The sequence below is a fragment of the Odocoileus virginianus genome, chromosome 6 (assembly GCF_023699985.2).
Source record: "Odocoileus virginianus isolate 20LAN1187 ecotype Illinois chromosome 6, Ovbor_1.2, whole genome shotgun sequence".
Classification (NCBI taxonomy): domain Eukaryota; kingdom Metazoa; phylum Chordata; class Mammalia; order Artiodactyla; family Cervidae; genus Odocoileus; species Odocoileus virginianus.
The window spans coordinates 61,190,172-61,204,355 of NC_069679.1; the positions used below are offsets into that span (position 1 = coordinate 61,190,172).

The following is a 14,184-nucleotide window of genomic DNA, read 5'->3' on the forward strand; positions in this document are numbered from 1 at the left end:
ATTGCTGAGGATGGCTTCTCACTCACCCCCAGCTAATGATGAGTGAATCTTCTTGGCTAAAAGCTGGAGATTTTTATCATTTATCTCCACCTCTGCAAAAGAAATTGTGGGGAAATTGCTGCCAAATGTTAACTGTCTCTACAGCAGACATTTTAAAATAGAGTGAACAGAATTGTATGTAAACAGAAGGTCTCTTCACAACAAACGCATTTTGCTAGCTGATAAACATGCTTTTATTTTTCTCCCTTGTGACCTTATTGAGGTCTTTGGTAAGATGGGCCATTACTTTTGTTAAAGCGTCATTGTGTCTCAACTGGCTTGTTTTCCCTTCCTGCTTGCTTAAAGCGTCATGTGTCGCCCAAGGGCTATGAGCTGTCCCCTCTGTTCTAGGTGGTGCCAGACAGGAGGTTAGAGTTAAACTCTGGGTGAAAAGCAACCCCTGCTTTCTCGGTTCTAAAGTTTATGACCTTTTCCTGTGCATCCCAGGTGTGCATGCCTCCCAGGAACCCCTGCATTATCTGAGAATCTGCCTCTAGGGCAGGTGGTGGGATTGAGACAGAGAAGCGCGACCAAGGCAGGAAGGCAGTATTTCCTTCCCCAGATCTGGAATTTGGCCCAGAGTCTGGCTTTTCAGACTTGAGGTTATGAGGATTGTTTTGGGGGCAAGCTAGAAATGGATGCAATTTCCCTTGGAATGCCCTCATCTTTTTGATGCCTGCTGTCGTCGATGCTCCTACTAACTTCACTGATGTCCACAGCTTACAGAGTAGCCACTTACCTACTGACCCAGTTCCAGTAACAAGGCATTTTGAACTATTGGAGTTCATGTGGCTGCCAGACACAGCCATGAAAAGGTGGACAGGCCAGTTAACAAAAATGTATCAGGTGTACCTTCTTGATGAGGCCTGGATCCTCATCCAGGCCCCTGAGGCCCCTCCAAATAAACACAGCAGGGGCATAACAACGTCCATGTATGTGGCTGTAGCTCTTGGCCCCACCTCTATCACAGGCTCACCCTCTGCCCCACCCACTGCTAACCTGTTCCTTCCACACGAGCCTGCCCCATACCAGAAACGGGGCCCTGTTGCTCATCCAAGCTTGTCCTGCCCAACTTGGCCTCTCCCCTGGCCAGTCACTCCCACTCAGTTGAAGGCCTCTAGCTTAGTCAGATGACTTGGTATTTTTAGTTTTCTGTTGGCTTATATTGGCCAGCCTGAAGAGTTGTTCTACTGATGTTTGGTTTTTGGTTTTTTGTGTGTGAATCTTGCTATTCCATCTTTACTCCTGAAGTCTTGCTTCTCATTAGCAGAAACAGATGTTTCATAGACCCAGAGGATTTTTTTTTCCTTGTAATTAAGGTCTGTCTTAAACTGAGAATAAGAGGTCATATGCGGTAGTGTCTTCCAATAGGGAAGAGCCTGATTAAACCTGTGGTAGATCAAGAGGTGAACAGGAGCACACACAATCTCTGCCCTCTGTGTCTGCCATTCAGCTGTGACTGTATGGCAGCCCCTGGCAGAGATGGCAGCACTTGAAACCACAGAGGAGATTAGTCCTGGGTGTTCATTGGAGGGACTGATGTTGAATCTGAAACTCCAATACTCTGGCCACCTGATGCGGAGAGCTGACTCATTTGAAAAGACCCTGATGCTGGGAAAGATTGAGGGCAGGAGGAGAAGGGGACGAAAGAGGATGAGGTGGTTGGATGGCATCACTGACACAATGGACATGGGTTTGGGTGGACTCCGGGAGCTGGTGATGGACAGGGAGGCCTGGCGTGCTGCGGTTCATGGGGTTGCAAAGAGTTGGACACGACTGAGCGACTGAACTGAACTGAAACCACAAATAAAAATGCTTCGGGGTGCATATACATACCCTTTGTGAACTGGTAAAACACAAGATTCCTTACAAAACAACATCCCACCCTCCTGCCCCCCAAAAAGATGACCAGTGGCCCTGATGGCACTCAGTCTGAAGGTCTTGGCTCACACATCACTTGCTCAGAGTGACCTTCCCAGCTCCACAAACAGATGATATAATGTCATTGCTTCCTCCACTTTTCCTTCACAGCATTTACCAGAATTTGAAAATTTACCTGGCTGTATGACTTTGTGTTTTTATTTTAAAGTAACGTGTATCTCCCAGAGCAGACACACTGTGGGCAGAGACTGTGTTTTATGCCTCTCTTACTCTCTGTTCGTTCCCAGCACCTAACCCAGCACGTGGCTAACCTGGGACTCCATGCATGCTAATGAGAGGGAGCAAGCAAATCCTTTGGTCTCAGAGGTTCCCAAAGCAAAGTGTTTGACACTGTCCCTTTTGGAGACACCACTTGTTAATGGGGATCTGTACACTTCTTCCATTAAGCAATGTTGCTTTCCACAGCACTTTATTCATGACACTTGCACAGTATTTAGTACACCAACTGCATCAATGACTTTTAAGAGCCCATTTAACCTGCTGGGTTAGTTTTATTCCAGATGGAGACAGCATCTCACTTGACTTTAAGTTCCCTTTTCTGATTCAGGAACCTTGTGATGGGCTAAATGGAATTTCTAACATCCAGGCAACTCTGAGGCTCTCATTAGACTGTTTTCTGGCTGATTGGTCAAAAATGTTTTCCTTTTTCTCTGGTTATTCTCTGCCCAGGTGTGGGGACCTATGGGATGTCTCTTACTTGTTGTGAATAACTGCACGTTCCAGACAAAAAAAAGCATGCACCTTTTGATTATGTTGCTTTCTTTCAGTTTCTGAAACTCAATGATTTTGGTAGAGATAGTGATGTCATTCTCACCTTACTAATGCTGAATATCCAAAACAAAAAAAAAATTAAAGTCAAGATTACATGGTGTTTAAGGTGCAAAATTAGAACCAAAAGCTTCTGATACCTTCTCTACTTTTTACTTAATGCAGAAATTCAAGGTTGTGTGGAATTCTTTAAAAGAGATCCAGGTGTTACTATCACCACCTACCACACCCCCCCCCCCCCCGCCCACCCACCAATCCCCACCATCCCCAAGATCTGATCCATTAGACCCTCCTGCTTTGCCCTAAGCCACTGTCAGGATGTTCCATTCAGCACCTCCATTTAACAACCTCTTCTCCCCACACTGAAGTCCCAGATCATATGATGCTGACTGATCTCTAGGCTGATGGCTATACCACGTTGGATCCTTTTTTTGTGTTTGTACCCAGGATCGTCTGTTTTTTGTGATGGAGTTTGTGAATGGGGGTGACTTGATGTTTCACATTCAGAAGTCACGGCGTTTTGATGAAGCACGGGCTCGTTTCTATGCTGCAGAGATCATTTCAGCACTTATGTTCCTACATGACAAAGGAATCATCTACAGGTGAGTTTTGGTTGCTGGTAAGCCCTCTCAAAATTCATCCCTGGTTCATTCCCCTGATTCAGCTTATTCTTCCAGTTCTCATGATGGACAGTTGAACTCCTTTTGAAATTCACAAAGTTTTGCGTGTCCGTTAGAATAAATGAATAACACAATGGTAAGCTCTGCTTGCAGACTAAAGCTCGTGCCTGTGTGGTATTTGTAAAATAGGCTTGAGGGTCTCGAAAGGAGACTGTTCATGAACTTGTTCAGCTGGGGTTTTCAAGTGGCTGAAGTTGCTGGTCTCCTCTGTTTTAACCTTAGGAGCGATTCATTCCATTTTCAGAATCCATGCCTAAACTGCAGAGCGTGAATACCTCTTGCCCTAAATGGCTGTGATAAGAATCATGGTCAGGTAGGCTTGCCAGTCACCAGTCCAGGAGCCAAGAGGTGACCTGTTGATGAGCAGGGTCCTTCCTGCTTGATGATGTCTATCATGTGAAGTCCCCTCCTAAATCTTGTTTGATTTCATTTCATGACACATAGTCTTTATTGTAATATATCATATGTTAAATGGGCTTGAAATCTGGTTAATGTTGTTAGATCTCAGAGCAGATCAAAGTCACCTTTACTCAGACACAAAGCTGAGTATGGGGGGAAATATAATAGTGAGTGTTAGGCAACTTTCATCCTCAAGTTTTCCTTTTTTCCCATTGTCAACATTGTCTTCCTGCCCTTTACATCACATTGTAACTTAGTTGCCACATATGCTCCATTATTTTTCCTTCTTAAGAGGCAGTTGTTTCTTTCCTTTGAGAAAAATTCTCTCTCGGGTGCATTCATGTAAAGAATTTCCTGATTGAAATTTGCCATTTATTAGCTTTGCTGTTCCTTTGTGAGCTGGTGACAGTATGAACATCATTATTAAAGTGTGAGAGAGCTTTAAAAACTAAATATTCTTAAGTACCCTGAGAGGAAAAAAAAATAGGCAAAGAGAAGTGAGATCAGTAAAGAATGCAGCAGGACTGGTCCATGGTGCCAGAAGTGGAAAAACGAGATGGAGCAGGCGCCGTGCAAAAATGTCTTCTAGTAAATTCGCAGTGCAGAGCCGTGGAAGCTCAAGTGGACACAGTGCTCTGTCACAGCCCCAGCTGTGAGGTAGCAGAGTGGGGTGCTAGGCAGGATAGCCCGCAGCGGGGTCATCCCTTGAAGGTAACCAAGAGTCTCCGCTCACTCCTAAGTCACGAGGGGCCACAGGTTAGTCTGTGGAAGGTCGGTGCTCTGTGCTTTCTTGACCCGGCCATGCTGTTGTCCTGGCGGCTCCAGCAGGACACGCCTCCTGTCTCAGCCTGGAGCCCAGCACATGATTGTTGGTGGCTGCTGACATGGTCTCTGATGCTGGAGGGGGCTCTAGGTCCTTCCTGGTGGTGGTCTGGGACTCTGGACTGTGTGTTCCGTGTTTGTTCTCCTCTCTGTGGCTGAGCTACCCATCTCTGGTCTGTGGACCCCAAGGAGAGCCTTCCCCACATTTAATTTTTAAGAATAACCACTTTCCTATTTGACAAGGGCTTGCATTGTTAATTTAAAAACAAACAAAAAAAATGGCAACGAAAGCTAAATGGAGTACTTGTTACGGGCCCAGTACTTGACCTGCATTTCTTTCTTGATCCTCCTAATAATAAATTATATGACACTAGTGTTATCCATGTTACTTAGATGAGTTACTGATTTTCAACTGCAGTTTGAACTGATTGCAATTTCACTGGTAGTGGAGCCAGAATTCCAGTGATGTTTTTAACCACTGAACTACACTGTCTCCTCAGGAGAGACCTAAAGGCTTAGGGTACAACTGTAAAGTAAATTTTCAAGTAAACCCCTTGAAGAGTGGACTTCTTACTCCCCCTTTGGTGACAGAGTGACTTTGATTTGTGAAAATGAGGCAGAATGGGTATCTTAGTCCATTCAGGCTGCTGTAACAAAATAGCACAGATTAGGTGGCTTATAAACAATGAACATTTATTGTTCACAGTGGAGTCTGGAAATCCAAGATCAGAGCACCAGCATGGTCATGTTTGATGGAGACCCTCTTTCTGGTTCCTAGCTGGTGCCTTCTCGCTGTGACCTCGTATGGTAAAGGAGGCCAGAAATCTCTCTGGAGCCACTTTTATAAGGCACTAACCCTATTTATCAGGCCCCATCCTCATGACCTGAGCACCCCTGAAAGGCCCTACCTACTAATACTATCAACTTTGAGAATTAAGATTTCAACATATAATGTGGGTAAGGGAAGATACAAATATTCAGACCAGCAAGGGGGAAAAACACTTGAATACTTAAATATTCTGGCTTTTCATAGGACTGCATTACCTTCATGCAAGGCACATGCTTCATCTGCGTCTCCATCTCCTTGTTTCATTTGTTTTGAAATGTGGAGGGTGGACAGTGTAACCTGATGTGGTTTCTGGTGAAGCAGTATCAGCCCACATCTTGAGAATTTTTATTTCAGTTCTTGGTATTGCAGTTCAAATCTGAGAATTTAATGTACTCTTTCACTTGAATTCCACATGCAGTTTCTACTGATATGCTTGACTTCGAAGGGAGCACATTTAATTAGGATAGACGCCAATGCTATTTTCATCCTGTGGATTTATTTCATTGGATAATTTAATTCCTTTCAGGGTATTGGCCTGAGAGCAGAGTCTTAAGGATAAGCCTTTGGACGCCAAGTCCCTGGAATCCACACATAGCAAAGGGCACATTTGGATCCCAGGGGTATGGATTTGATCCAGAGAGCACAGTAGGAGTGTTGGACGGCCTCCGTGTATCATACGTGTCCTGGGATGGCCTTTATCAGAACTAAAAAGGTCTCCCTGAATGGTCCCTCTGATTATTCAAGTAGGATTGTTGTCGTTTGGCTGTTTTGTCTTATTTTTCCAGAGGAAATATTTCTTTTCCAGTGAACTACAGAGATGGTGCCATTTGCAAGTCATCATCACATGGGACTTTAGAAGCTACTGCCTTAGGCTCCCTCTGACATGACTTTCTTCTCTCTCTCTGCCAACTGTGCCTTGTATGAGAGGAGACAGGCCAGTTACATTCAGGTGCTTTTCTGCTTACGTTCTGACCCTGATTTCTCAGATGTGTTCATGTGTTCACTTGCATTTCATGGAGGAACAGAAGTCTGGCTCTTGGGCATTACAGCAAGGAAAGAGGCTGCCCCTTTGCCTTTAGTTGGAAGGTCTGGAGCTTTGGTGTGGCCACAGACCAAGTCTAGAGGGTTTTGAATTAAGCAGTCAATGAGTCACTTTGCTAAGGGGAAAAAAGACCATTCATTCCTTTGTTCGGGTCTTGTTGGCTGATTAGAAGCCCAGATAGTGCTCATGAATAATTTACATGGGCACTGACTTTTTTCCAGAGTCAAGCCCTACACAATTGGGGAAACAAAGGGCCCCGCATCCCATTTACCTGCCTGCCAGCATTACGGGCACCACTTCTGTCCTGTTTCGTAAGCTGTATTAAGGTTTGCTCACAGGAACTTACTTACGGGAACTCAGCCATCATTGACATGTCAGCTCCCAAAGCCAGCCAGCACCCATTGGATTTTCTGTTTCTGAGAAAACATGGAATGTATCTAAAATAGGTTGAGAGAGGAAGAATTTATAGAAGAGCTCGGTTTAAGTTTTGATTCATCCTTCTGAGGCTATACTTGAACACGGTGCATTTCAGTGCACAGTTTTCATCTTACACATCTAGCTGCTTTGTGCCCTGGGCAGTTCTCAGCATGTGGGGTGCATGGAAATCGGTGTTTACTCCTCAAGCTCCAAGTGCTTCCTGGGGTCACTTGCTCTCCTGTTTCCCAGATGTTGGACTGGTCACAGAGGGTGACTGCCAGACTTGACATATCGTTTTGTACTCGTATACTTACGCAGCACCTTAGTTTTAAAAGAAAATCACTTTTGAGTTCTCAAATTAGAGAACAATCACTACCTAATTTGACTTTTTAAATAAATTCAGAATTTGAGAGGATTAGCAATATCCCTGCCAGATGAGATTTTTTAAGCTTCTCTCTGAGCACAGCTGTAGCATCTGCATGAATACACCAGTCTCTAATATCATCTGACTCTTGTTTCTCAAAGATACTGTCAGGGACCATCAGATTCCTTGCTGACTTCACGTTCCTGTGTGATCTAAAGTTAGCTGAGCATTGCTTTGCTCAGAGAGCCCATGCTAGAAGCCACCTCTGTGAGCATTGCCTTCAGGTTTAAGAAGTCACAAGTCATCTGCTTCCAAATCAGCTTGGTGTCGGGTCAGTGGTAGCAGCATGTGCTTGAGTCATTGTTCTGTTATCTAGCTCTTCCCTCTCTTGAAAATTGGGGTAACACCTGTCTGATTCCTATCTCCTGGGGCCTTCCTAACTCCTAAGTATTAGCACAACTTACAGAGTCCCCATATGTCTTTCATTTGAGCCTAGAATTCTGGACTCTTACCTGTATTGGAATTCAGTTCTGTATTTATATTCATTCTACTCATTCTAGTGATAAAGATGGTCTTTTTAGATAAAGATGAAGGTCAAAGTTAGGAGTTCTGTTTTCCCTTTGCCATACAATGCATCATTCCTTCTGCCCCAAGAAGTAGGTTTACTCTTTCTTGATATGTGTGCTGCAAAAACAGTGACAATTGTCATTTTAGTCTTCATATAGTAGCCCTTGTTTCCTTAGGAAGCACAGGTTGTGAGATTCTCAGTATGTTAGTAACTTTCACTTTGGATTTGGCCGTGAGCTTTTACCTAGCATTGTTCCTGGAACTCCAAACTTTTTAGTCATATGCTTGCTTTCTCTCTTCTCAGCTTGTTCTGCCAGTTGGTGGCCTCATTCCATGCCTGTTCTTCCATCACCAGAAAGTGACTTCAATCCCTAACTCCCAAGATCTTTTTTCAAAGGTATGATGGAGAGCTCTGAGAATTACCAGCTTATTAGAACAGCCTGACGTTTCCTCCTCCAGTGAAACTCATCGGCCCCCTTTGTCCTCCCTTGCACAGCCTCTGGGGATATTTGACAAGTATTTATTGAGCATCAACTCTCTGCCAAGGATATGGATAACAGTGATGAGCAAAAACAAAGTGCTATGTTGTAGAGAGTATGGTTGAGTGAGGGAGAAAGACATCAATCATGATCATATTAATACCAAATCGCCACTGTGACCTGTGCTGTGAAGAAGAGGAATGCATTGCGCTGAATGAGAAGATCTCATTGGGTGTTTTAGTCTGGTCAAGGAAAGGTGGAAGATTTTCCTCAGGAAGTGACTCATGAGCTGAGGTGAAGTAAAGAGGGAAGGAAAGAGCATTCAAAATAGAAGGAATAGCAAATGGAGGTGCCCAGTATCAGGAGGGAACATGGCAAGTTCAAAACCTTTTAGAGAAAGAAGTCCAGTATGGTTGGGATCCAGGAGGCATCACTTCCCTTAGTTGACATTTCATTAACTTAGTGTGCTCTCTGTCTTCTGGTGACTTTTAAGATTTTATTAGGCACTCCTTGTAAATAATTTACTTAAAAGTTGGGTAAGGCTGGTCATGTCAGCCCCTGGAGGAGCCATCCGCTCACAGTGAGTTCCTTGTGTCCAGATCTATGTGTTTATATTCAACAATGAAATCACAAAATGTCAGAACCAGGCGAGACCTCCAAGATTACTTAGTGCCAAGTTCCCTGTTATGGATGAAAGATTTCAAGCCTGAAGTATCCAAACAGTAACTTGCTTCTCGGGGTGGATGTTTTCTTAGGAGGGCTCACTTGCAACTTGTTTTTCATCTTCAGAAAAAAAAATCACCATTAGGAAATTTTCGTTCAGTCTTCATAGAATGCTGAGCTTACGGGCTAAATAGGACATTCAGAAGCACATGGCGTTGTTCACTCCATCTCACTGAGGAAAGTGCAGTGGATCTCAGGACATAATTAGAGCTTCCACTGTTGTTAGGAGGTAAAGATACAACATGAGTAGATGTGGTGTCTGCCCTAGGGTTCTTTCCGTGGGGTGGGAGAGATGGCCCATAAATAACAGCAGGTGGGTTCCAAAAGTGAAGCATGCCCACGGCATTATGGGAGCACAGGGAACAGCCACTTAGCCTAAGATTCAGATTTAGGCAGACTTCCTATAGAGATGATTCCTGAGCTGAGTATGTAAAGTTAAAAGCTGAATAAAGTTAAGTAGGTGTTTAGGTAGGGGACAAGCTCTAGAACTTAATGCTGAGAAGTATGAAAGTCCATGGAGGGTGGGGTAGAAAACTACTAGAAATTTAGTAGTGCTAAAGCCTAAAGATTGAAGTATGGTGGGAGATAAGGCTAGGAGAGTTGACAGAAACGAAGTTATAGAAGGCTTAATATTCTGGAGAAGCTTGAATTCAGTATCACTTGAGGTTTGGCACCATTGTCTGTCATAGGAAATGTAAAATTACATTGGCTTAAATTAAATAGAAATGAATTTCTCTTCCCTGTAAGAAGTCTGGAGGTAGGAGATCTGGCTCTGTCATGAAAACTCCATGGAGTCCTCTGGGACCCAGATTTCTATCTTTTATATTCTGCTATATTCAAAGTCACCTCATGGTCTTAAAATGGTTGCTGTAGCTCCAAAAGTCATCTCTGTATTCCAGTACAAGGCAGTACGGGAATAGGGCAAGAAGGGCAAAGGACGTTCCTTCCAGTTGAGTCAGCTCTCTTTAAAGATCCTCCCTGAACTTTCCTACAGTACTTACCATGGAATTGTCCAGACCTTGGTCACACGTGGCTGCACCTAACTGCAGTAAGCTAGGATGTTATTACATGGCCATGTTCTAGCTAAAAATTAGGGTTCTCTTATTACGGAAAAAGAAGGAGAATAATTATTTGATGAAAACTTGCACTATCCGATACAAATTTCATACCAGGGAATTTGGCTCTATGTAGCAGGTAATGGAGAGTCTTTGAAGAATCTTCAGCAAGTTAGATGACATGACTGACTATATTTTACATCTATTTTGTGGGAGAGTGTGTGGATATGTACATGGGAGCAGAAGGGGGAGGTTGAGTTTGTGCCTGTTACCGTGTTCTGGGTAAGAAGATAAGAGGCTCTGAGACATTGGTAGTAGGTCTGAGGAGAAGGCCATATGTAGCAAGTAGAACAGACTGGGCTCCGTGACTGGGTAGATCCAGGGGGTGAAGGAAAAACCTGGGGTCATACCTGGGTGTTTAGTTAGAAGTCTGAGCGAATGACGGTACCATTAGTTATGAGAGATCATGAGCCTGGGAAGAGATCTCGGCAGGTGAAGAAGATGAGAATTAGAAGCGTAAGATATCAGGTACTTGAGACACATGCTGGTGGAAATGCATAACAGGCAGATGGACTTGAGTCTGAAGCCCAGTGAAAATGGGCAGGAACTAAATATTTGGAAGTCATCAGGACATACCTGTTAGTTCAGATCATAGAACTAGATGAGATCATCATCTTCTTTGAACTGAAGGAATGCTGGGCATAGTTTTCAGCCCGTTTCGTGACGGTCCTGAGGACATGGGTGGGTTGCTGAAAGCTCCAAGCCTGTTTACCTGTCTGTTCAGTGAGGGGTACCATTGACATAACTTCCCTGCAGGGTGTTAATGAAGCTCCAATTAGATGGAAGTGGACATGTGAAAGCTCCTTGAAACATGCTATGTGGACAAATGAGACTATTCTTTGCATACATGCTATCAGCTGATCTGGATTTTCTTTGTGGCGTAGGCTTCAGCTGAAATTTTGCTCAAGATGCGCCCTCAATAGTAGAGAATTGGGCTTCCCCCATGGCTCAGCTGGTAAAGAATCTGCCTGCAATGCAGGAGACCCCAGTTAGATTCCTGAGTCAGGAAGGTCTGCTGAAGAAGGGATAGGCTACCCACTCTAGTATTCTTGGGCTGCCCTTGTTGTTCAGCTGGTAAAGAATCCGCCTGCAATGCAGGAGACCTGGGTTCAATCCCTGGGTTGGGAAGATACCCTGGAGAAGGGAAAGGCTACCCATTTCAGTATTCTGGCCTAGAGAATTCCATGGACTCTATAGTCCATGGGATCGCAAAGAGTCGGACATGACTAAGCGACTTTCACTTCACTTTATAGAAATTATTGCTGTGGCTTGCAAAAATCAACCCTCTGAAGACCAACTTAGACAGCATGTTAAAAAGCAGAGACATTACTTTGCCAACAAAAGCCCATCTAGTCAAGGCTATGGTTTTTCCAGTGGTCATGTATGGATGTGAGAGTTGGACTATAAAGAAAGCTGAGTGCCGAAGAATTAATGCTTTTGAACTATGGTGTTGGAGAAGACTCTTGAGAGTCCCTTGGACTGCAGGGAGGTCCAACCAGTCCATCCTAAAGGAGATCAGCCCTGGGTGTTCATTGGAAGGACTGATGTTGAAGCTGAAACTCCAGTACTTTGGCCACCTCATGCAAAGAGTTGACTCATTGGAAAAAGCCCTGATGCTGGGAGGGTTTGGAGGCAGGAGAAGGGGACGACAGAGGATGAGATGGCTGGATGGCATCACCGACTCGATAGGCATGGATTTGGGTGGACTCCGGGAGTTGGTGATGGACAGGGAGGCCTGGTGTGCTGCAGTTCATGGGGTCACAAAGAGTTGGACATGACTGAGCAACTGAACTGAACTGAACTGATCTGAAGACCAATCTTTGTAGTTCTTAACTAGCTGGGTATTCCACCACACCACTGTTGATGTCATCTATGATGTCATGATGGTGGCAGCCGCTGACTTTGCAGCCCACGGTCCCCAGGATCTCTTTAATGGCTCCAGAAAGTTCTTAGCACCATCAGTTGTTGATTCAGTTGTTCAGTTCAACAGCACCTATCAGGCAGTGTGGACAATCTCATCAAAAGTGATGTTTCCACTGTGTTTAATGTTTTTTTGCTTCTTTCTGTCTCTTGGTGGTGCCCTGAAGGCTTTGATATCAGGGCAGAAGCAGAAGGTACCACCTCAGTCTGGGTCTGTTCTAAATGGCCAGTTTCACTGTAATCCTCAGACTGTTCCAATAACCACTAGCCTTTGTGATGTCATCACCAGCCTTTTTTGGAGACAGACCGAGGGGGCCGATCTTGGGGTCCAGGGCAGATGTGGCACCAAATCCCCCTCCGGTGCACCTCATATGTATGCTTTTGATCTCACTGGGATCGAACTTAAGTGGCATGGTGGAGGCAGTTGGTGTCAGATGAACTGGGATTCAGGTTGAACAAAGAAAGTTGCACCTTGGCCTCCTCTGAGCTGAAAGAAGACCAATCTTTTTTATAATAAACTAAATTTGATTATGCTTTTCTTTCAAACCAAATAATTTTCTTCACATTTTAGCCACATTTTGATACTGTGTGTAGTTACTATACTTATGTGTACTTATCATAAGTCCTTAAGATAGCTTCATTAAAACTATAACCAAGGTGAAAAGACAGCCTTCAGAATGGGAGAAAATAATAGCAAATGAAGCAACTGACAAAGAATTAATCTCAAAAATATACAAGCAACTCCTGCAGCTCAATTCCAGAAAAATAAATGACCCAATCAAAAAATGGGCCAAAGAACTAAACAGACATTTCTCCAAGGAAGACATACAGATGGCTAACAAACACATGAAAAGATGCTCAACATCGCTCATCATCAGAGAAATGCAAATCAAGACCACAATGAGGTACCATTTCATGCCAGTCAGAATGGCTGCTATCCAAAAGTCTACAAGCTATAAATGCTGGAGAGGGTGTGGAGAAAAGGGAACCCTCTTACACTGTTGGTGGGAATGCAGCCACTATGGAGAACAGTGTGGAGATTCCTTAAAAAACTGAAACTAGACTGCCATACGACCCACCATTCCCACCACTGGGCATACACACCGAGAAAACCAGAATTGAGAAACACGTGCACCCCAATGTTCATTGCAGCACTGTTTATAATAGCCAGGACATGGAAGCAACTTAGATGTCCATTGGCAGACGAATGGATAAGAAAGCTGTGGTACATATACACCATGGAATATTACTCAGCCATTAAAAAGAATACATTTGAATCAGTTTTAATGAGGTGGATGAAACTGGAGCCTATTACACAAAGTGAAGTAAGTCAGAAAGAAAAACACCAATACAGTATACTAACGCATATATATGGAATTTAGAAAGATGGTAACCATGACCCTATATGCAAGATAGCAAAAGAGACACAGTTGTATAGAGCAGTCCTTTGGACTCTGTGGGAGAAGGTGAGAGTGGGATGATTTGGGAGAATGACACTGAAACATGTATATTATCATATGTGAAACAGATTGCCAGTCCAGGTTCGATGCCTGAGACAGGGTTCTCGGGGCTGGTGCACTGGGAAGACCCTGAGGGATGGAAGGGGAGGGAGGTGGGAGGGGGTTCAGGATGGGAAACACATGTACACCCATGGTGGATTCATGTCAATGTATGGCAAAACCACTACAATATTGTAAAGTAATTAGCCTCCAATTAAATAAATTTTTATTAAAATATATATATATATATTGTTTTCCTTAGGAAACCCTGGAACATAGGGGACAGGTTGTAAAACTTGGAGACTCTACTCTTAACATTTTGTTTAAATTTCAACTGTCTCTGTAATGTATGGGGAAAACAGTCAAAGTCATTTTGTTTGCTTCATTTGAAGCAAATATTTTGGTTGGTTGTTTGAGGGGAGATTCAAGAACACTTTCGCACTGTTACTAGAGTGAATATCCTGGTGCAATTTCTCCAAGGACCCAGATTAATGACAGAAAGAAATTTCAGCCCTGAAACACTTTGATTGTTTCTATACTTCACTTATTAGATCAGAATACAGATCCTGGCCTACCTCAT

At 43.8% G+C, this 14,184-nt stretch overlaps 1 protein-coding gene across 1 annotated transcript in view; it reads left to right on the forward strand.

The window, feature by feature from the left end:
* The window catches only part of PRKCH (protein kinase C eta), a 235,024-nt gene that overhangs the window by 161,576 nt on the left and 59,264 nt on the right, over positions 1-14,184 (forward strand). Inside the window, exon 10 of the mRNA XM_020905071.2 lies at positions 3,196-3,350. Within this exon, the coding sequence (XP_020760730.1) occupies positions 3,196-3,350 (155 nt within the window). The remainder of the gene's footprint in view (positions 1-3,195; positions 3,351-14,184) is intronic.